The 27,609-nt window shown below is 41.0% G+C and overlaps 1 protein-coding gene across 1 annotated transcript in view; it reads right to left on the bottom strand.

Moving 5' to 3' along the window:
- Window positions 1–347: 347 nt before the first annotated feature.
- LOC307169844 (sterile alpha motif domain-containing protein 9-like) overlaps window positions 348–27,609 on the bottom strand; it is a 41,132-nt gene continuing 13,870 nt past the window's right edge. The window contains exons 3-4 of the mRNA XM_079890686.1: window positions 7,137–7,200; window positions 348–5,955 (exon numbers count right to left, since the gene is read on the bottom strand). Of these exons, the coding sequence (XP_079746812.1) occupies window positions 1,373–5,955; window positions 7,137–7,140 (4,587 nt within the window). The 5' untranslated portion in view covers window positions 7,141–7,200 and the 3' untranslated portion in view covers window positions 348–1,372. The remainder of the gene's footprint in view (window positions 5,956–7,136; window positions 7,201–27,609) is intronic.

Genomic DNA, 27,609 nt, shown 5'->3' with positions numbered 1-27,609 from the left:
CTCCTGGCTAGGCTCACCAAAACTGTTGTGGAAATCCTCAATAAGAATACAACCAACTAAATCTGAATTCTTTAACATGGACAATTCAAACAACTTCCAGTTGTTAATATAATAAAATAATATAATATACTACAGTACCTTGAGGTAATTCCCTGAATGCTTACTATATAATACAATATTCCCCTGAAGTATGGTGACGGCATCCTGATAAGAAGCTACTATCACTACCTCAATCACACATCAGGTCTTTAGCATCTATACACTCTCCGTCCTTTTTAGGTGTACGCTGGGCCGACACAGGATCATTAATACTAACTAAGAGTTTTACAGCCTCACCCCAAGGGCTTCTCTATAGTCTTCCAACACTATCACTGTCTCTGCGGTGGTCTTTTGAGCGTAAGAACATTAGTACTTCTATTCCTCAGCTGCGCAGCATATACCTGACACGACTCCCAAGTTGCTCTTTGCAGGAATGAAGTTTTATTCACGGCCGGGAGATCACTGGTCACAACAACCAAGTGAGTCTCCCTGAACAGAAAGATACATGAACATTTGTCATTTGTTCAAAATCAATGTCACAAAATTCTTCTTCACTGTGATTTTTTCTGGTGTTTGGTTTGTTATGATCTAATCATATGTCTGGTAGTTCTACTGTGTTAAGCTATTTTTGGGTAAGTCTACATGGTCTCTGACCTGAGCATCCTTAGTCTGCATTATTTTTTGTTTTGTTTACATTTTATGTTGAAAATACCTTTTTGACCACTTGTGAGGCCATTACATAAAACATTTCTACCACAATCCCTTTAACATTTAAGGCATGCAACACTTCCTGAACTTTTAAATATAAAATCCTTTATTCTTATACAAAGCACCATCATTCATGAGATACAATAACATCTTAAATTTAAAACAAAAGTTAAAAAATAACATTACAATTTTTTAAACAAATACCTGCACAGATGAAAACAAACAGTAAAATCAACTGCCCTCAATCCTTATTAGTAGGTTTTTAATTTCCCCAGAAACAATTCCATACAATATCAAAAAAGAGCTACAATAAATATTGCAATAAATCAACAACATCTTGCATTTAAAGTTTCACTTTGGAATACAAATCTCAGTGTATTTATGATATCTGTGAGGGAAATACAGTAAATTATACACAAAATATATCAAGTTACCAATCACATTGAATAATTGAATAACAAACTAATTCTCACTATCAATGTACAGTGCTGATGTTAATATACCAGGGAAAATGGCTTTTCAGCTACTCAGGACTTAAACATCTTCTCAAACTTAGATGTAATTTGCACCTAAAGACAGATATTGGGCCATCTGCCTTGTTTATCCCAAACTTACATACGTTTGTCTATGTTTGTACGGTAATGTTGTATGCAACAGGTCCTTTAAAAGTGAAGCCCAGGTAAAATGTGACATTCTCATTGTTATGGGGTACTAAGGATGACTTGAGAACTGGGATATGAAATTTCATTCCTTTGGGACCCTCTAGAAAAACCTTCTCATCCTCCGTCCAGCCTGTGACACATCTCAGCAATTTAGAGATTTCTGCCATTTTCCATACCTCTCCACTAAACCATTTCTGGCGTTTTTCTGAAACAGACAATAGTTTTGTGATTGTTTCAACCTTGCTCTTGTGGACAAACTTATCAAATCCAGTTCCATTGCTCAGGAAGAAATGAGTGTAGATCCTCTTTTTCCTTGGAGGGATGTCCTTCAGTTTCTCGTTGTAGTTTCTCTGGAGATGTTTAACAGCAGAGAGAACAGTTTCATACTTGTGTTCTTTCTCCACTTCTGTGTCATGCTCTTCTGGCCAGAAAAGTAAGACAAGTAAGAAAAGAGCACTTGGCAAGCATCTCAGTTTCTCTTTAGGAAATTGGTGACTCAGTCTTTGCAGATCCTGAAATGCAGCCAGCTTAGAAGACTGAGCTGAGAGGCAACTTAAAGCAAAGTGCGATGCTATGTAGTTGACAAGGTCCGCTTGTGGCATTTGTGCCCTCATAGGATTGCTTGGGTAAAGTGAAATAATGTGCTCCAGAACGCTCACAGGGTTGCTATCTTTCTGGTTTGTTAGGAGGGAAAAAATTGTTGTGAAGTTTCCCCCACCATGATTATAAATCAACATGCGTTTCATGAGAGGATTTAACTTCTCTTGGTTTTGATCTGTACCAAGAGAAGCACCACTGAAGTATTTGCCATAATCAGAAGACTTATTCACAAGCCAGTGCATGGAATTCTTTATGGCCCTCTCAACAGTGTCAGATGTCTTCTCCTCATCGGTTTTCAGGTCAGTCTGGAAGTAACTCAAGTCTTCCGAAATCCATTCCAGTGCTTCCAGCATTATTTTTTTGAGGTTTTTCAATGTACAATGAAAATGTTCCCATGGTTTTTCTATCTCAACAGGAATGTAATCTGTAAGGAGGTATTTAATTAATTCTGAAGACTTTCTTCTTGAGAACACATGAAGAGTGCGCATTAGATTCAGCAATGCACATCCTACCTCTACTATTCCAACAAATCCAGCATTGTTGATGGTGTCATTGTCCTCAACTGCTGCTTTCTTGCATTCCTGGAAACATTCAATGGCTTTTAGTGCCGTTTCCAAAGCATCTACTGTGTTTTCAGGTGTTTTTTCATTCTGCTCCATGGCTTTACATTTCGCTGCGAACCACTGCCTGTACACCTGACCTCTGGTATCAAGAATGTAGGAATTCTTTGGCCTTTTCTCTACTGCTGTTTTAGCCCACTTTGCCGCTTCTTCAAATCTGTCATGTTTGTAATTGAGTCGAGCCAGATGTTGAGCAAAAAATGCATCCTCATTAAAACGTTTGTAAGCCGCTTTTAGAAGCTCAATGGCTTTATCTGGACACTCTTTCTCTCTCACATGCTCAATTAGGGGAGAGAAAAAGCTGTCAAATTGATCACCTTTGCTGATCCTGTGACGTGTCATGAACAGATCTCGCAAGAACTTCATGTACTGATCTTTACCAAACCTGTGCTCAAACAGCATATCGTTGTTGAGAAGATCCAATGCAAGATCACTTTGTTGTTGTTTGTCACCCAGAAATTGTTGAAGGATTTCCTTTGCGACCAGTGGATGAATGATTCTGATGGAGTTAATGTAGGTGTTTTCATCCCTCAAGTGTATCAAGACCAATTTAGCTTGCTCACTTAGAGAAGTCTCAAAGGCATGTCGTTGAAACCTATCCACACAGATGGACAGAGCCAGGAGAGCTTCGCAATGTGACTGAGAGATGAATGAGTTCTGCACATAAGTGTTGAGCAATGCCACATACAGAACAAGCTTAGTAACCACAGACTTGTGGTCAATGTCTTGCAGTAAATGCTTGACAAACTTCTTCACATATTCAGCAATTTTGTGGCTCTCGAATTCCTCACTCATCAGGACAAATGTTAGAATGAATTCTGGCTTGAACTGCTTTTCAAGACTTTGTCGTTTTTTGGAAAACTGCTTTTTTTCGGTCTCTGAAAGTTTATGAGTAATAGAAACATTCTGTTGAGGTGATTCCTTGCACATCTTCTCTGGATTGTGCGATCGCCTACAACTTAGCAGAATGAAGCAGAGAGTTCCACGTGCTATTTTCTTGGTATTGACAGCCACTTCCAATTCATGCTTTACATCTTCTAAATACTCTTGATCACAGTCTTCAAACAGCAGGAGAACAGGGAGGCATTTTTGGGGATCTTTTTCTTCGTGTTCCCGAAGCCAAACTGCATCTTCTGAAACAACCGATACTGAGTATGAAGGTTTTACAACGGCACACCTTAGATCCCTTCGGTTATTCCATAATACCTGCCTTGCCACTGTACTGCCACCACTGCCAGGATGATGGTATATGTTGATGCAGCTGATGGGTGCCCGATCCAAACTCCAAAAAAGACAGTCTTTCACCATATTGTTGACTTCATTGTAAGCATCTCTTTGAATAACCTCCCCAATGATTTTTTTATCCGCAAGCCAGAGATTCATCCAAGTTACTTTTCCTCCATGGTAAAACTGCTGCTCAATCTTCTCCTTTTCAGATTCCATGTCATCGGGACTAGTTTCTTCGCAGTGGTTTAGACTCAGAATCTCCAATGAACATCTTGTTTCCTCCTCTCGAGTCTCAAGGAAACACTCCCCTTTGGCATAGATCGGTAATCGTTTGGTGACCCGTGTAGTAGTAGGCTGGACCTGTTGGAGGGTTGCGTTTACCTGACTTATTGTCATCCCAACAACACTTGAACTGTTTACTATTTCCATGTCACAAGATCCTAAAGCAAACCTCTGCCAGTCCTTGAAATTCTCCTCTGATTCAGCAAGGCAGATAATGTCCTCATGTCCTTCCATGTCAGTGAAGAACTCATAGAACGTGTTTAGGAATGGTGTGTCAACAGGGGAAGTAAGAAGGAAGATCACTTGAAAGATTCCTTTTGGCAAGATATCTTTGCAGATCAGTGACACACAATCTTTTAGAAGGGTTCTTTTTGTTTTGACCCAGGTCTTCTCATCACAGGGAGGCTCGTTGCCTTTGAAATCACTCCGGCCATTGCAAAATATCCAGCTGGTTTGATCAAACAGACGCAGATGACTCTCGAAGTCTCGGATGCTCAAGCCACTGGGAATTTTGTAGTTCTGCATGAAATGGCGATTTACTACATGGTGCTTATTGTATTCATGGCATAACCCTGACACATTGGAATCTGGATCAAAGTCAAATACACAGAAGATCTTCATGTTCAGCAAAAAATCAATGTGTTGCAGATCCTTCTCCTGAAATCGATTGGTGACAAGTATGTGCCATTTTTCCTTGTCCATTGTTTTCTTTCCACCTGTTATGAGTATTTTGAGCTTTTTTCCCAGGTTCTGGCACAGTTTTGGTGCTGTGAAATTATGCGTTTTCTCTGCCTCTTCTCTCTGAGCATCCCTAAAATTGATCTGTTGGTAGAACTCATTCAGGTCAGCCACTGGTTCTGTTTTAGAACCCACTCTCCGATAAGCAGTTTTCTTCTCAAGCTGAACTTTGTTTGCCTTCTCATTAAAATTTGGCAGGCTAACAGAGAACACCTCATTTTTCACTATGCTCACTGCTGGCTTAATATCAACCTCCACAACATAGTTTTCCACGTTGCTGTTTGAACAAACTACTTTAACAAACTGAGGTTCACCAATACATAGTCGTACAAGTTCGCTATTACTAGAGAAACTCCTCTCAATGTAATCTAATGAATCATAGTATACATCTTTTTCCTTGACAGGAACACCAATGATTTCACCATGTTCATAACAAGTGTCACCTCTACTGTCCATGACACCAAAATGTATTGTGCCATTTGTACGAACATTCATACAACCAGTAGCAAACTTCAGAACTTCCTTTGCAAACTTGGCCTGTAGTCTTTGACGGTCCAGTGTTGCAGCAGTGGCAAATGACTTGTACTCATGACATGGACTAATAAAATCACTAACCCCTGATTCTGGTAAGAGTACACTGTTCTTAACATATGTAAAATCAACACCTTTCATATCAAAAGGTCGTGGTTTGGAATCTCTCTTTGTTGTTACCCCAAGTACAGAATCTTCTTCCCTGTTATTCTCTTCATTGACATCGGCTCTTGTGTCAATACTTTTAATTGCACTTGCTCCATGGTCATTTTTTCCAGAAGACTCTTTGTGTACATTATCATGTTGTCGTTGGGCTTTTTGTGAATTAATTAATAACTCATCTCTTGTTTTGATTATCAAAAGCGCAGGCCCAAATTTCATTCCAGTCTCTTTTTTCAGATTATCTTCTGATAGTTCACGTAGGATCCGACCATCTACTTCCTCTTCATGAAGTTTTTCGATGTATTTTTCTTTAATTCCTATTGATCTTAACCAGATGCTCACCATAGACTCAGTCCATGTCTCCAGTGGATAATCCTCTGGCTTTTCTGCAAACCAAAAAAATAGCTCAAGGTGAGATATTTTACTTTAAAGGGGACATATCATGCTAAATCCACTTTTTTTAGCCCTTAAATGCATTTAGTTGTATATTTGGAGTGTTTAGAAGTACAGAAAAGTTGAAATTATTCTCTTCAGGTGCTTCGTTGATATCTTTATATTCAGTTTTGGCCTTATTTTTCAACCTGTTCCGAATTTTTCTGTTCTCTATGACGTTTTTTGAACTATTACGTCACAGTATTTGCAGCGGAACTGCCAAATAAGGACATTGACTTCCAGCCCAACACTTCGAGCAATCCGCCATTTTTATTTCTCGCTGCAATTTTGTAGTCCAAGCTAAAGGATGCAGAAGTTACGAGAGGGTAAGTTAAAATGTTCGGTTGTTGGATGTAGTAACCCACACGCTTCATTACACCGTCTAATGTAGATGAACTGCCGTGCTTGTGACAGGGCGCATGTTTAACTGAAAGAACGAGCAGAGAGAGAGAGACCCGGTCGCGCGCACGCACTCTCTCTCTCTCTTCGGAGCCAGGCGAAAGTGTAAACAAGACTTCACCGTCTCCAAACTAGACGCTGTCTTGCTCTCTCTCCCTCGCACATATTAATCAAAATAAATCGACACGGTGGTAAAAGGTCGGAAGACCAAAGTTTCATGTGTAAATACAGTAATACACCATTGCGATACATCCATATGAAGACGTTGTTCTGCAGGTTCGTCGTCTTCATTTTCATCTCGCTCCTGCTCCGACTCTGGCTCGAACATGTAAGGCTGACTGGACAAGTCTTCCGTTGTTGACATTTTGTTAATAACGTGTGAATAAAAAGTTTCTGTGCCGCTAGATAATCGTATCTCTGCTATCAAACTACAAAAATGGCCGAACGGGATGGAGTTGAACCTCTACAACCTGGAGAGGGGGCGGGGTATGAAGTGTCTCAATTGTATTTAAAGAGACCGCACCAAAACGAGTTGCTCTCAGATGCACATCAGAAAAGGGGTAGAAAAGGGGCCTGTGGAGCTATAATAATGAGGAATTCAGACCCAAGCATTGCAGTTCTGCTTTATATAGACTACAAATGTATGATTTATATGTAAAAAGGAACGATTTAAAAGCATGATATGTCTCCTTTAAAACAATGGCTGGTAAGTGCTGTAAAACAACATTATACTTGCCCATTGTTTAATGGCTTCTAATGATCATTCACAGGACAAATGTAGACACCTTTACATTGAAGACCTTGAAGAATAGAAATGACATTGTTAAAGCAGAGACACTTTTAAGCAGTCAACAATACACTCATCTGAATTTTGAATTTCAGATTGATTTCATCATTAAATAAATGTACAATAAGGGGAGTGAGTAAACAAAAAGTTGCATTAATTTATTTAACATGCTATTGTCATGATTTGGTCTTGTCTTGTCTTGGTCACGTTTCATGTCATTGTCATGTTGCTGTGTCTTGTCATGTGATTCCCCTGTTAGCACTGGGCTGCATGAGCTCTGATGACGACACAGCTGTTCCACGATTGGCCGGATTCACCGCATGACAACGATCATGTGTGTTTCTTGTTTTTTATAACAGTTTTTTATAACAGTAAACACTCTTTTCATGTAGTTGCGATGTTATATTGTGTCATGTTTATCAAATTAAAACTGATTAAAAAACATAGACTCCACTTCATTGATAGTAGCTTATGTTTAACTTTATTCTTGTTCAAACAGACGCTGTATGAAACAGTACATAAAGTATTAAATGAAAATGTCTCTGCAAAATCTGTGTATTATTTGTCAAATATTGCATTTATTTCACTTCAGCTGTGGTAAAGTATGCAAACACCACGTGAGCGGTCACTACGGGAACCAGAAAGTGTCCGACTTCACGTCTCCATTTGCAGCTCCTCCTGCTTGCACACGGCTACTCTCGCCGATCGGTTACATCCAGCCGCAGCCGATGTCGAACACACCTTCAGTCATGTTGTCATTGGTTCATTGTCTTGTCATTAGTCTGTGTATTTAAGCCCTCATGTTTGCCATGTGTCTTTGTCAAATATTGTTTCCTGTAGTCTGTTGTGTAAATTCATGTCTTTATTTTTTGTTTTCATGTCACGCCATGTTTTTGTTTCATGTTTTGTTTTATTTGTAATAAAACTGCACTTGGGTTCATTACAACTTGTCTCCAGTGGAATCCCTTTTACAGCTACAGATTCATAAATAGTCCATAAACAATAAATCATAAACAAAGTATGAACATCATATATCAATTATTCAGGTGATTGCATGGACATGCACAGGAGCATGGATAACTTCTGTCTGAGATGCTACTTCAAGTAGTGAAATATATAAGTATTGGTAATGGCTAGACGAGTCAGAGCATCTCCAAAACGGCAAGTCTTGTGGGTTTTCCAGTGGTTAGTACCTACTCTTCCGTTCCGATTACCATAACAAATCGATTTGCCCCGCTCAGTGAAACACCCACTGAGAATGATTGTGCCCTAGTTATTTGCGATTCTATTACACGGAACGTGAAAATAGAGACACCAACCACTATAGTCACATGTTTGCCGGGAGCCAGAGCGCCTGACATCAAAGCAAATTTAAAAGTGCTGGCTAATGCTAATCGTAAATTCTCTAAGATCATTATTCACGTCGGCACTAATGATGTTCGACTCCGCCAGTCGGAGATCACCAAAATTAATATTAAAGAGGTGTGTGAACTCGCAAGTACGATGTCAAGCACTGTAATTTGCTCTGGCCCCCTTCCTGTTCGCAGGAGTGATGAGATAGTTAGTAGATTGTGTTCGCTTAACGGTTGGCTGTCTCGGTGGTGTCCGCTTAATAATATAGAATTCATAGACAATTGGAAAAGTTTTTGGGGCAAACCTGACCTGTTGAAAAGAGATGGTATTCATCCCTCCTGGGATGGTGCTGCTCTTCTCTCTAGTAATATGGCACATAGTCTTAGAGCTCAAACATGACAATCTGGGGCTCAGGTCAGGACGCAGACAGACTGGCTAAACCGACCGTCTGCTAGCGGCCTCGCGTCACCAAGGTCAGATAAATCCCATCACATAGAGCCTCTTTCACCTAGATATCATCATATAGAGACTGTGTCTGTTCCCCGAATTTGGAAATCCAAAAAAACGTTTAAACCCATCTAAGGTTAAAAATTTAATTGATGTTCAACAAATAAAAAACAGCTATAATACAGATGAGCAAATGCTAAAGCTTGGGTTGCTGAATATTCAATCGCTTACTTCAAAAGCACTCATTGTTAATGATATGATTTCAGATAATAACCTAGATATGCTGTGTTTGACAGAAACCTGGCTAAAACCAAACGATTACATTACTTTAAATGAGTCCACCCCGCAAGATTACTGTTATAAACATGAGCCTCTTCTGAAACGCAAAGGGGGAGGAGTTGCTGTAATTTATAGTAATAGTTTCAAAACCACTAAGAAATCAAGTTTTAAATATAATTCTTTTGAAGTGTTAGTACTTAAAGCTAGGGTAGGTAATCCTGTTCAGAAACACTTTTTTTTATACTGGGTGAAATGGTCCTTCCATCCTGAGAGTAGTCAATACATTATGTGTTCAGAAAAAGGAATGAAAACAATCAGACCTCTGTAGCAGCTGCAGGACAGTAAAAACTGACCAATCACTGCCACTCGGTCCGAGGGTAAAGAACCAATCAGATGCCTTCAGAGCCAGGAGGAGTGTCTTAGCAGTGTCAATCAAGTTCGCGTATGCGTGACGCGTACCGTCATTCAAAATCAAGATTGCCGGTGTGCCGAGCAGCTGTGCTAATGGCGGACAAACAACCAAAACTACCAATTTCTCGAGTGGAACCTGCTCATACAACAAAGACAGGTAAACGGGAAAAGACCGATGACGATAAACAAGCCCGTCGGAGCCCATTGACTCAGTGTTAAAACTCTAGCCGCATAACATACAGATAAAATGTCACGCACTGTGCAAAGCAACAATTGAAACCTGCTAATTCACTGGCTTGTCATGTTGCTAAAATAATGTACTAGCAAACCTTATTTAGAATTACATATCGCTAGAATAATTATTTACATAGCCTACTGCAACGTTAGTTACCGTTATATTATCTTACTGGCTATTTATAACTCATAGAAAGAGTGCAACATTATAAAGTTACATTACATGTGATTCTGACATGATACTACATGCACTGCGCTCCTTCCTCTCCGCTTGTCTCAGGTAAATAATGCGTCTTCGGTCGGAGTCGCACGTTCATGTGTTTTGGGGGCGTGGCTTTGAAAGGACCCCAGAAGGGAGAGGGTGGACTGAATGGAAATAATGAGCTGTCTTTAAAACAGTCGTTAGAGGTCTACATACACTCGATTTTTATACTTTCTTTTTCAGAATACTTACATTTTAATTATGTATTGATATATACATAAAGTTTAAACAAATTTGAAAAATAAGTTTTTTAGACCATTCTTACCTACCCCAGCTTTAATGTAAAAATATATAGTATAAATGATAAATCACGTTTGAGATTTGTGCTGGCTACTGTATACAGGCCACCAGGGCACCATAAAGATTTTATCAAAGAATTTGTGGACTTTCTATCAGAATTAATATTGACTGCAGATAAAGTACTAATTGTTGGTGATTTTAATATACATATAGATAATGAAAAAGATGCATTGGGATTGGCATTTAAAGACATTGTAAACTCTATTGGAGTTAGACAGCATGTGTCAGGACCTACTCATTGTCGTAATCATACTCTAGATCTAATATTATCACATGGAATAGATGTGGATGCCGTTGAAATTCTGCAGCAGAGCGATGACATCTCAGATCATCATCTAGTCTCGTGTAAACTTCATTTAGCCAAGGCTGCAAAGCCAACTCCGTGTTTCAAATATGTGAGACCTATCACTTCTGCTACTAAAGATTGCTTTATTAATAATCTTCCTAATCAGTTTCACCATCTCAGCATCCCAGATAGCTTAGAAGAACTCGATATTGCAACAGAAACTTTTAACTCTCTCTTTTCCAGCACTTTAGACACAGTTGCTCCATTGCGCTTAAAGAAGATTAAAGAAAATAGTCCAACGCCGTGGTACAATGAGCAACGAGAGCAGAGAGAGCAGCCAGAAAAATGGAGCGCAACTGGAAGAAAACAAAACTAGAGGTATTTCACATTTCATGGAAAGAGAGCTCAATTGCTTACAGAGAGGCCTTTAAAGCTGCTAGATCTGCTTATTTTTCAAACCTATTAGAAGAAAATAAACATAATCCTCCTAGGTATTTATTTGAAACGGTGGCTAAACTAACGAAAAATAAAGCTTCAAGCACCGAAGTTTCCAAGCAACACAGCAGTAATGACTTCATGAACTTCTTCACTTATAAGACTGATAATATCAGGGAGAAAATTATAACTATGCAACCGTCTACTACAGTATCACATCAGGCAGTGCATTGTAGTCTCCCTGAGGAAAAATTTGATTCGTTCGTTGTTATAGAAGAGGAAGAATTTACTAAACTCGTTAAATCATCTAAATCTACAACATGTATGTTAGACCCTATACCGACTAAGCTACTGAAAGAAATACTTCCAGAGGTCATAGATCCTCTTCTTAATATCATTAATTCATCTTTGTCTCCAGGATACGTACCAAAAACCTTTAAGCTGGCTATGATTAAACCGCTGGTTAAAAAAACGCAACTTGATCCTACAGAATTAGGCCACATTTACACATAGCCGGGTATTTAGAGAAACGAATATTTCTCCCCCTCCGTTTTTAAAAATAACATCGTGCACACAACATCGTTTTCAAAAAAAGTTGTCGTTTACATCAACCCGCATAAATACAATGGGCGGCAGTGTAGGGAGAAGGATAAAGCCATGCAAGCCAATCAGAATCCTCAAAATCGACAACAACGAATAGCACGAACGACTTCCTGTTCCTTTCAAAACAACAGGCAAGGTTCGTTCGTGTGAACAGACAGCGAAGCAAATGCAAACAGGCCAAAAGCGTTTGCACAAAAGTAAAAATGAGTACCACCTTAACAGAATCCATGATCAAATAGTAGCCAAACAAACTCTAAACATAGGGCACTCACATGACGTAAGCATTTTCTGGCGCATAATGTGACGTTTGAGAACCTAAAACCCCGTTTCTCCCAGTTGACACGGCAACACATAACCGGCGTTTTCAGAAATCTCCACTTTGGCCGGAGTTTTTAGAAATAATCGTTTTCTGGGATAAAAACGGCGTTTTCGTGTAAATGACAGGCCAAAACGCAGGGAAATATCTGCGTTTTCCCATCGTGTAAACGGGGCCTTAGTCAATTACAGGCCGATCTCGAATCTACCTTTTCTGTCAAAGATATTAGAAAAAGCAGTATCTTCACAACTGTGTTCCTTTCTTGAAAGAAATGATATCTGCGAGGATTTCCAGTCCGGATTTAGACCGTACCATAGTACCGAGACAGCTCTCGTTAGAGTCACAAATGATTTGCTCTTATCATCCGATCGTGGTTGTATCTCTCTATTAGTGTTACTCGATCTTAGTGCTGCATTTGACACTATCGACCACAACATTCTTTTAAATAGACTCGAAAACTATGTTGGCATTAGTGGAATTGCACTAGCATGGTTTAAATCATACTTATCTGACCGTTATCAATTTGTAGCAGTAAATGAAGAGCTGTCTCATCGATCAAGTTCAGTATGGCGTACCACAAAGCTCAGTACTAGGACCGCTGCTGTTCACTCTGTACATGCTACCCTTAGGAGATATCATTAGGAAACATGGCATTAGCTTTCACTGTTATGCCGATGATACTCAGCTCTATATTTCTTCAAAACCTAACGAAACTTACCAATTCACAAAATTAACGGAATGCATAGCGGATATAAAAAATTGGATGACTCGTAATTTCCTACTTCTAAATTCTGAAAAAACAGAGTTTCTAATTATTGGACAAAAAACTTCCTCACGTAATAACCTAGAATACTGTCTAACACTTGATGGCTGCTCTGTTAAGTCTTCGTCATCGGTTATGAACCTGGGTGTGCTCTTTGATACCAGTTTTTCATTTGAAAGTCACGTGTCCAGTACCTGTAAAACTGCATTTTTCCATCTTAAAAATATATCTAAATTACGTCATATGCTCTCATTGACAAATGCGGAACAATTAGTTCATGCGTTCATGACCTCAAGGCTAGATTATTGTAATGCTCTACTGGGTGATTGCCCTACACGCTTAATAAACAAACTACAGCTAGTTCAAAACGCAGCAGCTCGAGTTCTTACCAGAACCAGGAAGTATGACCATATTAGCCCAGTTCTGTCAACACTGCACTGGCTCCCTATTAAACATCGCATAAATTTTAAAATATTGCTGATCACTTACAAAGCACTAAATGGTTTAGCTCTGCAGTACTTGAGCGAGCTCTTAACGCATTATAGTCCTTCACGTCTATTGCGATCTCAAAATTCCGGCCAGTTGATAATACCTAGAATATCAAAATCGACTGCTGGCGGTAGATCCTTCTCCTATTTAGCACCAAAACTTTGGAACAGCCTTCCTACCATTGTCAAGGAAGCAGACACACTCTGTCAGTTCAAAGCTAGACTAAAAACACATCTCTTTGACCTAGCATTCACATAATACATTATAGACTTCTATAATTTAATGTTAGGCTGCATAGATTAGGTCAGCTGGAACCGGGAACACTTCCCATAAATCCTGATGTACTCGTTACATCATAAGAAGAATGGCATCTACGCTAATTTTAGTGTCTTTGTTTATCCCAAGGTTTTCCCGCAGCCTGCCGGATCCAGGCCGTATTCACCTGGACCCGATGACAACGCAGTGCTGAAGTGCCAACTAGTCTCTCCATATGGAGGATCCCTTTACCACTCTACAGATAAAGCGTTGTCGGGAAACTCAATTTGCGTATCTACCCCGAATTGATAAAATAAAATAAAATTCTGTATCAAAAATTATAAGGAAACACCAGTACTTTGTTTAGGCTTGGTTTGTAGGGAATTACAAACCTGCGTACATATATTCAAACGCACATAACTATAGAACCGATTCTTAATGCGCATGTGAACGCCATCAGCGTTTCTCACAGGTTCGCGTTTAAAAACTATGTAGAGAATGGTGTCGTCTTAGCGGCCCCTAATTTAATAACAAATGATTGTTGCGACGGAAGCGAATCAATCAAAACTAACCTTAGCTGGAAAATAACTTTACTAAAGAACTGCTATAAAGCTAAAACAATCTCTGTTACCATAAATTATATGTTTATCTCTGTAAAGCTGCTTTGAAACAATCTACATTGTTAAAAGCGCTATATAAATGAAGATGACTTGACTTGACTTGACTAAAAGTGGAGCAAGGAAGGACAACTGGTGAACCATTGTCAGGGTCATAGGTCATACTGATGCATGTGGGGAGCAAAGGCTCACCTGTCTGGTCCGATCACACAGAAGAGCTACTGTAGCTAAAATTGCTGAAAAATTGAATGCTGCCCACACTCTTAAGAAAAATGTTTCTAAACAGTACCAAATTAGGGTTCTTCGGCTTGTAACAATAGCAGAACCCTTTTTACATGGTTCCATAAAGAACCATACTTTGAAAGTGCTATATAAGACCTTAATAGTTGTATAAATAACCTTTTCAACAATATTTATTTTCATGAATAAATATTTATATTAGTATCTTCATATTATTAAAATTACTATGATTATTATTATTTTTAATAAATTATTTATTAACATTGTTTTTTTAGCCCTCTATCTGCCTGGTCTTAAATCTTGTTGCCTCTATTTGGGTTTTACATTTTTTTTTTTTAAAAACAGCATGTTGTTTCAATTAGCTACTTTAATTTTTTATTGACATGGAAGATTGTAGCAAAAATTACAGTGCTCTTAACAACAGGGGTTAGCTGAATATATTAATAAATAACAATTGACATTGAACACAATTTAGATGTAATGAAGACCGTCTAAATCGTGTGAATTTTCCAGTGAAATATCTTCACAATCCCATATGATGTCTTTACGTCCTTCATTATGTGTGCATTCTGAGAGGCAGTTGCTCTCTGCAGATGATGAGGTTATGGTACTGTATTTGACAGCATCTGAAATAAACAATTGAGTTTAGTTATATTGTGTCTCTTCCATTTGTTCATGAAGGCCAAAATTAGCAAAAACGGACAGCCCTTTACCATATTAAAAGGAAAAAGTGATATAAAGTCAAGATTTTTTTGTGTGATTTTTGCAATTAAAATGACTGATTTTGTGGTGGTAATTTCCAGAAATTTGTGAAAAAATTTGCAATTTTTATCTTTTATAATTAGGACATCACATTTACCATAATAGTATTATGTCAGATGCACAATAGTCATACATGACACAAATCACAAACAAAATGCATAAAGCTTGTTTATTTTGGTCTAATAAAATTATCATCAAATTAACTTTTAAAACAACCTATGGGAAATTTTTCTACCTGACCTATGTAAATATTAACAGCAGGTAAAGTAATATATACTGTAGAACTGTGTGTAAATCCTGAGTTGAGGGGTCCAGAGCTGCAGAAGGCAACCACTTACTTATAGTGCGGCGTTTTGCATGGCATCCCCACTGCGTATAGCTACGCAATACGAAGTGACCGTTCGAAAGGTAACTACTCGGTGAGTCGGTTACTATCGTAACCTCAGTTCCTTGAGAGTAGGGAACGAGTATTGCGTAGCCGGCCGCATTATAGTAACCTGGCAAGTTGTCGCTTCAGTCGTTAAACCTGCTAAAATGGCGTTTTTGGGGACTAGTATAATAGACAGTAAAATAATAATATAGGCTAAGGCCGCACCCCCTTGGCGGGCTCTGACGTGTAATGGCGTGATGTTAGCTCATTGGCGCACACGTCAGAGGCGCCCGCGCCATTGGATGTGCAGTTGCCGCAGCACAGCCAATGAGTGAGCCAGACACTCGCTGTGTTAGCTGTGCAGCTGCAACAATGCGTTTTACATTATGGGCTTCAGTAAATCGAGGAAAAGGAGTTTCCCCTTTTCCCGCAACATCTGTATCCACGTAAAAATGCCTTGAAACTTTAATTAAACTAGAGATATTTCAATTGGGTGATTATAATTTCATGTTTTGTGAGGTATTTTTCATTTTTGCGATTATTTTGCGGTTAAATTAGGAATTATGCAGGATCGCAAAAAAATTCGACATTTTGTTGATTTTGCGTTGTATTCAGCGATCGCTGAATCGCGAAAAACTGGAGGGACTGTTTAATGTTTTTTTTTTTTTGACTGGGTATGTGTCAGGCTTCCGGGTAGATGAAGTAGGAGACGAACACGAAGATTATGAATTCCAAGATTTTAATTCTCAATATAAACAAATACAAACACAAAGGGAGCGTGTGCTCAGAACATAGATAACCTAACATTAAACATTGACCGACCCAGAAGACTGAAAGACAGGAACTTAAATACACAGATGACAACGAGTGAAGACAGGTGACGGTGATGAAGAACAATGGCTAATAACTAAACACAGGTGACAGATGATGATGATGATGAAGACCAGGTGCAGGTGATGATGACTGGGAATTCTGGGAAGTGTAGTGCAGACAGGACGATGACAGACGGTGAATGTGACATTACTCCCCCCTCCCGGTAGGCGCGTCCTCGCGCCGTAGAAAGACCAAAGGGGTGGGAGGGTGGGCGCCCTGGAGGCTGACGGGGAAGACAAGGCAAGGGAGACAAGGCAGGAAGCCTCCAGGGCGGAGCAGACTGTGGGTGTGGTCACGGTGGAGCAGGCTGTGGGCGTGGCCAGGACGGAGACGACCCCTCGGGCGGCCACGGCGGTGAGGACCCCTCGGGCGGCCACGGCGGAGCGGACCCTTCGGGTGGCCAGGGCGGTGATGTCCCCTCAGGCAACCACGGCAGTGAGGACCCTTCGGGTGGCCATGGCGGTCCGGACCCTTCGGGTGGCCATGGCGGAGAAGACCCTTCAGGTGGCCACGGCGGAGAAGACCCTTCAGGTGGCCACGGCGGAGAAGACCCTTCAGGTGGCCACGGCGGGACCCTTCAGGTGGCCATGGCGGAGAGGAGACCCTTCAGGTGGCCATGGCGGAAAAGACCCTTCAGGTGGCCACGGCGGAGAAGACCCTTCAGGTGGCCATAGTGGTGAGGACCCCTCAGGTGGCCATGGCCCCTCGAGTGGCCAGGACGGAGCCCTATGGCCCCCCCCCCCAAAAAATACTTGGGAAAAGTCCCGGGTACCAGAGAGGGCTCGGTGCTGGGCAGTGATGAGGGCTCGATGCTGGGCAGATCCAGCGACGAGGGCTCGGTACTGGGCAGATCCAGCGACGAGGGCTCGGTGCTGGGCAGATCCAGCGACGAGGGCTCGGTGCTGGGCAGATCCAGCGACGAGGGCTCGGTGCTGGGCAGATCCAGCGACGAGGGCTCGGTGCTGGGCAGATCCAGCGACAAGGGCTCGGTGCTGGGCAGATCCAGCGACAAGGGCTCGGTGCTGGGCAGATCCAGCGATGAGGGCTTTGTGCTGGGCAGATCCAGCGGTGAAGAAGGCTCAGTGCTGGACGGGACCAGCGGTGAAGAGGGCTCTGGGCTGGACGGGACCAGCGGTGAAGGCTCTGGGCTGGACGGGACCAGCGGTGAAGGCTCTGGGCTGGATGGGACCAGCGGCGAAAAGGGCTTTAAGCTGGACGGAACCAGCTGTGAAGTGGGCTTTGAACTGGACGGAACCAGCTGTGAAGAGGGCTTTGAACTGGACGGAACCAGCTGTGAAGAGGGCTTTGAGCTGGACGGAACCAGCGGTGAAGAGGGCTTTGTGCTGGACGGGACCAGCGGTGAAGATGGCTTTGTGCTGGACAGGACCAGCGGCGAAGAAGGCTCTGAGCTGGGCAGGACCAGCGGCGAAGAAGGCTCTGAGCTGGGCAGGACCAGCGGCGAAGAAGGCTCTGAGCTGGGCAGGACCAGCGGCGAAGAAGGCTCTGAGCTGGGCAGGACCAGCGGCGAAGAAGGCTCTGAGCTGGGCAGGACCAGCGGCGAAGAAGGCTCTGAGCTGGGCAGGACCAGCGGCGTAGAGGGCTCTGAGCTGGGCAGGACCAGCGGCGAAGAGGGCTCTGAGCTGGGCAGGACCAGCGGCGAAGGAAGCTCTGAAAAAAGGTCAATTAAGTCCTTCTCGTCCGGACTCTGGCTGAGGACAGGAACAGGAGACACTGGGCGGACAGTCTCTGGCTTGGCGGGCACGGCGCATACTGCTTTGGACTCGGCAGATCTAGCGTGAAGTGCGGGCTCGGCTGGACTGGCGTGAAGTGCTGGGTTGGGTGGTGTTCTGGACCGGGTCGCAACACTCTCCAGACACCGGGTTACCGTCTCCTTCCAACTCAGTCCGGTGGTGTCTGGGAGGTTGAGAGGACGATGGAAAGAGGCCCCGATCCAGAACAGGGTGCTGAGGGTTTCGTCCTTCAAAGAGCTTAAGAGGGCGAGCTGCCAAAACTCCTTGGCAAAGCTCAGGATGTCGTGGTTCTCCTGAGCCACGAGGATGAATTTGAGGTGTTCATCCATTACCTTGGTCGGTCAATCTGTCAGGCTTCCGGGTAGATGAAGTAGGAGACGAACACGAAGATTATGAATTCCAAGATTTTAATTCTCAATATAAACAAATACAAACAAAAAGGGAGCGTGTGCTCAGAACATAGATAACCTAACATTAAACATTGACCAAGACTGAAAGACAGGAACTTAAATACACAGATGACAACGAGTGAAGACAGGTGACGGTGGTGAAGAACAATGGCTAATAACTAAACACAGGTGACAGATGATGATGATGATGAAGACCAGGTGCAGGTGATGATGACTGGGAATTCTGGGAAGTGTAGTGCAGACAGGACGATGACAGACGGTGAATGTGACAGTATGTTTAGGCATAAAGTCATAATTTAAATTTTTTTTAACAATATGGATCATAAAATATATCCATATCCCTGTCCACTTACTTTGTGAATAAGAGAAGATGAGTATCCTTTAACTGAACAGAGCTGCTTACTCATACATGCTTTGTTTAATTAAAAAGAGAAAAATACATGATTGTTAGGAAATTATTGTTACAGTTTTTAAAAAGTTATATTTTATAGACATTTTAAGAAAGAAATCATTTACCTGTTGAGAGTATGTTGACTGTGTAGGAACTGTAGTTGTTTAGCTGAGCTCCAGAAAATCAGTATTGAGGTGGATTTGACAGTTGTAGATTTGAAAAACAAAAAGGCGAGAATAAAGAACCCTAAACTCTAACACAAAGAACCATTTCAGGTCCAGTTGCAAGGTGTTCAGAACCATTGAGGGAGGTAGACAAGGTGTAGTTGAGGTGGTTTGTGAGATCATCAGGTGATATGAGAGTTGAGTCCAGGTGGAGAGTGGTGGAGAGCAGGTCAGAGAGATGGTGGGGATCGATAGATTTAAGATTGCAGAAGGTGATTTCTCTGAGGAGGCTGGGGCGTGGGGTTGGAGAAGGGATGGTGAACTGTCCCAGTGCATGCTGAAGGTCCTGGTCTGAAGGGGCCAACACGACAACATCATCTGCAAAGAGCAGAGACGAGATCGTGTTGTCCCCAAACCTGACACCCTCCGGCCCCTGGCTGCGCCTAGAAATTCTGTTCATAAAAATTATGAACAGAACCGGCGACAAAGGGCAGCCCTGACGGAGTCCAACATGCACCGGGAAGAAATCTGACTTACTGCCGGCAATGTGAACCAAGCTCCTGCTCCGGTCGTTCAGGGACCGGACAGCCCTTAGCAAAGGACCCCGGACCCCATACTCCCAGAGCACCCTCCACAGGCCGCCGCAAGGGACACAGTCGAATGCCTTCTCCAGATCCACAAAGCACATGTGGACTGGTTGTGCAAACTCCCATGAACCCTCCAGCACCCTGGAGAGGGTATAGAGCTGGTCCAATGTTCCACTAACCCGGACGAAAACCACACTGTTCCTCCTGAATCCGAGGTTCTACTATCGGCCGTATTCTCCTCTCCAGTACCCTGGCATAGACTTTCCCAGGGAGGCTGAGAAGTGTGATCCCCCTGTAGTTGGAACACACCCTCCGGTCCCCCTTCTTAAAAAGAGGGACCACCACCCCGGTCTGCCATCCCAGAGGCACTGTCCCCGACCGCCATGCGATGCTGCAGAGGCGTGTCAGCCAAAACAGCCCCACAACATCCAGAGACTTGAGGTACTCAGGGCGGATCTCATCCACCCCCGGTGCCTTGCCACCGAGGAGTTTCTTGACTACCTCGGTGACTTCAGCTTGGGTGATGGACGAGTCCACCTCTGAGCTCTCAGCCTCTGCTTCCTCAACGGAAGACGTGACGGCGGGATTGAGGAGATCCTCGAAGTATTCCTTCCACCGTCTAACGACATCCCCAGTTGAGGTCAACAGCTGCCCACCTCCACTGTAAACAGCGTTGGTAGGGCACTGTCGGCAGAACCAAGCGTACTGTGAGGGTCTGCTGGGAACGTTTGGCCGTTGGGCCTGGGAGGAGTTTGGTGAGGCCCTGGAGAAGGACTATCGGCTGGCCTCGAAGAGATTCTGGCAACCGTCCGGCGTCTCATGAGAGGGAAGCAGTGCCCTACCAACGCTGTTTTGAGATCGGTCTATAGTTGCCTAATATGGTATTATCCAGATTGCTCTTTTTCAGGAGGGGCTTGACAACTGCAGTTTTTAGGGAGTTTGGAAAACTCCCAGAGAGAAGAGTTCACCACTTCTAGGAGATCTGCTTCTCAACAGTTTAACACACTTTTGAAAAAAAATGTGGGATGATCCAGAATGATCCAGAATGCTGCAGCTCGTCTTGTCTTCAACGAGCCCAAGAGGGCCCACGTCACTCCTCTGTTCATCTCTCTGCACTGGCTACCTCTCGCTGCTCGCATCAAGTTCAAGGCACTGACGCTTGCTTACAGATCTATCACAGGCTCAGCTCCCTCCTACCTTCACTCACTACTACGAGTCTACATCCCTACCAGACACCTACGATCGGTCAACGAGCGACGTCTCGTGGTTCCATCACAGAAAGCCACAAAATCACTTTGCAGAACATTCTCATTCACAGTTCCATGCTGGTGGAACGCTCTCCCCACCCTCTTTCGGAATGCAGAATCCCTGACAACATTCAAAAGACAGCTGAAAACCTATCTATTCCATGAGCACTTAACCTCATAATAAAAAAATAAAAAAAAATAAAAAATCCTTTCCCTTTGAAACATCACTTATCAGGCTTATGCTACTCTGAATAATGCCTGAACTTCGTATTTTGAGCACTTCTTGCGTTGTTTTTGTTTTTGCCTCTTCATGATGACTTGCTTAATTTAGTCCTAATTTGTAAGTCGCTTTGGATAAAAGCGTCTGCTAAATGACTAAATGTAAATGTAAATGTAAGTGCGTCAAGGGCATAAGTTGATTTAAGGTGCTGTACGGTTTCTTCCAAATTGTTGCCATCAATTTCTTTTGAAATCAGACATAGTGACTACTTTCTCAGGTTGTGGTCTGATCTGTCTGACATTTAAGCATCTCTTCTTGACAGACACAGATCTAGCTTCAATGGCAGGAGAGATCAATATATCAAAGAAAATACAGAAATTATCAGACAGTGCTACATCCTTAAACCTAAAACTGGCAATGTGATCTGGGTGTAACATAGTTTTTGTCATCTTTTTTGGGGCGTAAGAATGATTTTTTCATCAAATCTTTTTATCATTTATCACAGCCTGGTCTGTCTTGAGTATGCTGGTCACATGATTTGTTTAAAAAAAATTGTGATTAACCCTCTGGGCTTCTTCGCCCGAAAACGAATTTGTTTTATTACCTATATGAACACACAAAAAAATCAAGGAGATGATTCTGATATGTTAAAGGGTCGTAAAAAAAAAAGTCACACTTAGCTTCCTCCCGCCCGAAAACGGGCGACATAGGAAATGAATGGGAAATACGAAAAAATAGGAAAACTCAGAGAAACTTTTGGTGGTACAAGCTACAGATCAGCCACTGTGCTGAAAAAAAGTGTACAGCAATGAAGGGGTGACACTCTAAAACATCAAGGGCCCTATTTTAACGATCTGAAACGCAAGTGTCAACGCGCAAAGCGCAAGTAACTTTGTGGGCGGGTCTTGGCGCTGTTGCTATTTTCCCGGCGGGATAAATGACTCTTGCGCCAGGCGCAAATCTAAAATGGGTTGGTCTGAAGAGCTTCATTATTCATAGGTGTGGTTTGGGCGTAACGTGAAATAAACCAATCAGAGCGTCATCTCACATTCCCTTTAAGAGCAGGCGCGCTTGTTCTAAAGCGGATTCCTATTATAACGGCGGGTTTGCCAGACGCACGCGAGGAGCGGTTCACAGCCGAGGAGAGCAACGCTCTCGTCAGGGACGTTGGGGATGGAGAAACCCACCCAAATTAACTTCGGTTAAAAAGGCGTATGATAATTTGGGTAAATGTGTAAGCTAGATGTATGCTTTTATAATAAATTATCTATCTATCTATCTATCTATCTATCTATCGTAATAATGTATGATTTGCAAAAATGAAAACTGCTGCTTCTGTGTAGATGAGAGAATCAAAGTGTATGCGCGTTGTGCACACGCTACATTGATTATGGCCAAGCATGCGCCCTTAAAATAGCATATGAATAACATGCGCAACGCGCCACTGACTTTAAACCATTTTTTCCTGGTTAGTGGCGCAACTGTTTTCTAAACCTGCAAAATAGCATGAAGGAACGTTTGCGCTGGAACACGCCTCCTTTTTTGCGCTGAACCGCCCAGGGAGCGCAAGTTCATTCCCTAGTTTAGCGACGTGCTTCTGTGGAGGAAAAAACGAGCTTTGCGCGGGTGCAAAATAGGAATGATACATGTGTCGGTGTACAAAGTCAATTGCGCTGGGTGCAAGATAGGGCCCCAAGAGTGCAAATAAGACCCCCCCCCCCCCCCACACACACACACACCCACACACACAAACAGACAAATGAACTGGTAAGACTGAAACAGCAAATTTTGCCCCAAACTATATAAAAATTATATAATCATAATAACTCCAAAACTATAGCAAGGAGAGTCAAAAGGTAGGTATCGTTTGAAAGAACTCTTTTTAAATTTTTTGAAAATATAAATTACATTACATTTGGACATTGTCCTGCCAAGAAACAGCGGATAAAAGACAATATATATATATATAATTTTTATTATGATTTTGCATATCTTTCTTATTTGTCATGGAATAACTCAGGAAGGAAATAAGGTAGGAGGACAATTCTTTTTTAGTGAAGTCCCCCTACATGTTAGCTGCATCTGGATAAAAACAAAATAATTTTTGGATAAAGGAATCAAAAGTTACAGCATTTGGAAAAGAGACAGCCTTTTTGTACAGTCTTTGACACCCCCTCATGGGCAATTTTTTCTCCATGAAGAATATCTTGTCATAAAAGCAATAGATTATGTTAATTTTGGGCTCATTTTAATTGTAATAATATGCTGTAAAAAATGAAGTCCCATTTTCAATTATCTGAGAATGTTTCATGAGCTGTATGATGTTTTTGACACATTGCAGTACATTATTTTATAGATTATGAAAAAAAAGAAATTCTATTTATCAGCAAATAACTCAGCAATACTTAAGAGTTTTTCAAAGTGGATACATTCACTGTAAAGTTCAGACTCTAAGCTTTCAAATGACATCAACTTTGTGTTAATCAAGGCAAGATTTTTTAAAAATATGGTAAAGAATATTTTCGCAGCTAGGTGGCGCCTGCTGGCGGTACACTCGGTTTTAGAGGGATTACTCAGCACTCGTTAGGAGTTAGTAAATGTAATTAGATGCATTAAAAAGCTGAGATCCTAAGCTTTAAAATTATAATTTGTGTTGTTCCATTCAGTGGTTGCTTAGTAATATTTTTTTTTCTTTCTGAATGGGAATAAATCAAATAAATAAATAAAAAAGCTATAGGCCGCCTATAGGCGGTTATAGGACATGACACAAATTAATACATTTTGAAGCCACTAGATGGCGCTCTTCTCACTTGAAATTTTTTTTTTTTTAGGCCTGCACTCTATTTTGATGTGAAATGTTGCATTTATTGAAAAATAAAATAAAATAAATAAAATAAATATATATATATTAATTCTAATGGAAAAAATAGCTCATAAAAATTATATAATTAATGCAAAGTATCATAAAAAATTCAAAAAATTCTAAATAATAATCAGAAAACATTATAGAACAAAAATATATTTGATTGGTTATCCTGGGAAAAAGTAAAGTAAAATTTTGAGGCTTCGCCTGTTTTCGGGCAGGAGGAAGCTAAGTGTGACTATTTTACGAAGAAGCCCAGAGGGTTAATTAGTCAGCCTGACCTAAATCCAACATGGCTGCCAGTGGTGCAAGACATTCAGATTTTGAGATAATTAAATATATTTTTAACTTACTTTTCTTTTGAAAAAATAATCCTAACACTGCTAACATTAATTATGAACATTGTCTTAAGGTGCTGAAAAAGAAAATTTATAAAAATGTTGTTCATGTTGTTATTTAGCACGTTTTGAAATATATGTTACACCTGAGTCACATTGACACTTTTGGGTATAAAAAAGGGATTAACTTTGTATTCATTTTTGTAACAATCTTTGTATTCTGAGGTATTTTTTTTTTTACAAATTATAAAATTTACAGGTTAAACTGATATAGCCTGTCTGTCTTGAGTATGCTGGTTACATGATTTTCTTCAAGTTATCTGTGATCAATTAGTCAGCCTGACCTAAATCCAACATTTTTTACCATTTTACCAATTTTTTTGTTGCATTTTTATTAGTGGTCGACCGATATGGGATTTTTAATGGCCGATGCCGATGCCGATATTGAGAAAGCAATCTGGCCGATTGGCCGATATGAGGCCGATACAATACAAGTGAATACAGTAAATGAGAGACATAAAGAATATTGGTGAAACTAAATGAACATTTATTGTACTTACTATTTATGCAAAATTCTTTTTGCAATAAAAAATATTTACTAAGAAATTAAAATGTAAACAAAAAGGTAAGGTAACACTTCAATAAATAAAGTTTTAGTGCAACTTCTTGTCTGCTTTAATATTTAGTCATTTTTTCAGTCACATAAATAATTACTGCTGCTTACTGCAGGTTACAAATAACATTTATCATTAATGAACCAATCTAAACAATATTCATAAATTAATGACAAAATAGTATGTGAGATTACATACATTGTATGTACAACATAGTTAAATATAAATCTCACATTTACACTATTTACTTTAAAATAGTTTAAATAGTTCAACCTTTTTTTTAAGGTTGTTTTACTTAAAGTATATTTAAATAATAATTATTTATGTGTTTAGTTTTGCTTGTTTGTTTCTTTAAAACGTTGCAAGCCGTCACATGTATTTGCATGACATACATGAACATATGAAAATGTATACTACACACGATATTACGCCAATCATGGATAAATAAATACAGTAGATAGTGAATAACATTTTCAAGGATTTATTTTCAAACGTAATGTTATTACATAGTGTTCTCCTCTCATCCACCTCACGCGACCAACTGATCTGTAATGCACGCGACCCAGATTTTCCGTGCACGCGAGTCCGTTGGAAAACAGCGTCTAGTTTAAATGTAACCCGAGAACAACGCGCGTATCTGAGGAACAGCCAGTCACAGGATTTTTGACTGTTTGTGAGGTAAAATGTTTTCAGTTTTGTTTTAATTCGTTTATATCACATCTGTGACCCCCACTGGAGCTACCGCTGGGCTGCGGATCTGACATATCATGGTACTGTTTGAATAGACTCTGCTGCACGCCGGAGTGTTTTTGTGTGTAACACAATGTAGCGTCAGGTTAGAAAGCGAATGCGAATGGTCATTTACTGTGTCTGTCAGATGTCTGCTTCTCTTCTGAGTGGCTTGTCTTACGTGCTGGGCGGAGCAGAGCGAGTGTATTCAGTTCATTCACGCTTGCTCTGTTCGCGGAAAAAAGCGCTAATGCACAGTCACAAACTGTTTTGAAATATATCGGCCTAACGGAAAGATTTATCGGCCGATGCCGATATCTAAAAAATTCCAAATATCGGCCGATATATCGGCCTCGGCGATATATCGGTCGACCACTAATTTTTATAGTAACGCAAGGTCCGATTTCAAAACGGTTTTCACAGGCTGAATCTTGAGTTTGTAAGTTTTGCAATGATAATACACATAATATGTCAACATTATATGAGTTGAAGTATAGGATATAATTGTTTTAAACATGCAATGGCAGTTACAGTTATAGATTTGGTCCTTTTTTTATACCCTAAACAGGCAATGTGATCTGGAAGTCACAACTCATAAAATCCAAAATACATAACATTTTTCAAAAATTCTTTTGGATATGATTTACTTAAGTCCAGATGATATAAAAAAATGACATGAAATGATTTGTTGCTTATCATTTTCTACTCTTGCCTGTTTAAGGGTTAATAACAGTCGATAAAATATTTAGACCCTTACTGATAAGTAAATCTAGAGTGTGTCCACGATTGTGTGTACAAGCTGAGTCAGATCAAAAGTTTTTAAAACAGTTTCGATTTCTTTTACCATATTGTTTTCTGCATTATCTATGTGAATGTTAAAATCTCCAGCAATGGCAAAACAGTCAAACTCTGAGGTAATTGTTGATAACAGTTCTGTAAAGTCCTCAGCAAAGGCTGGAGAGTACTTTGGAGGCCTGTAAATAATGTAATAAGTACCTCATAAGTAAATAATGTAATAAGACAAGGTACTGTAATAAGTAAAATGCGTGGAGCACCTTTTAACACAATACCCAGATATTCGAAAGACGGGTAATTCCCAAATGATATTTGCTTACATTGATACGCATCTTTAAAAAAAGCAGCTACACCCCCACCTCTCTTAACAGCTCTGCAGACACTAATAAAAGTAAAATTAGGAGGGGATGTTTCATTGAGGACTGTTGCACTGCAGCTGTCTTCTAGCTAGCCTGGAAATCCAGAGTTCTCGCGAGAGCACAAGTTGAATTTGCTCAGCGAGTTACTCTGGTGTCGAGTAATGATGCTCATTAAAAATGCCTCCCGATCTGAGCTGCACCAATCACATAAGGTTATTTGATATAGGCGGGCCAGAGGCGAGCTAAACAGATGACGACAGCGCTGTGACGTTGAAGTCATTAGTAAACATTGCAAGATGGCTATGGATGAATACCAGTTGTTTGAAACGGCTTTGGCCCCTACAATGAACGAGTTAGACTTGGCTTTTTTATCAAAAACAGGAACAGAAGACGCCGCTCGAATCGTTCTTTTGCAAGAAGGACGTTTTTGCTGTTTTGCCGACCGGATATGGTCAGAGTATAATCTACCAGTTAGCTCCGCTGGTAGCTAAGCGTATGGGGTTTATTGTTGTGATTGGTCATAGTGTTATCCAACTGCGTGCAGTGAGATTTTCAAATGCATGCTTGGTGCCGCCCCTCGAGCTGGGCGTTTTTCATTAGTCGATGCCAGACCATTAATCTTTTAGATTTAGGTCTGGATTTCCAGGCTAACTTTTAGC

This window comes from Squalius cephalus, assembly GCF_949319135.1.
Source record: "Squalius cephalus genome assembly, chromosome: 1".
NCBI lineage: Eukaryota > Metazoa > Chordata > Actinopteri > Cypriniformes > Leuciscidae > Squalius > Squalius cephalus.
The sequence above is the reverse complement of the archived record's forward strand: the minus strand, read 5'-3'. Positions and strand labels throughout refer to the sequence as shown.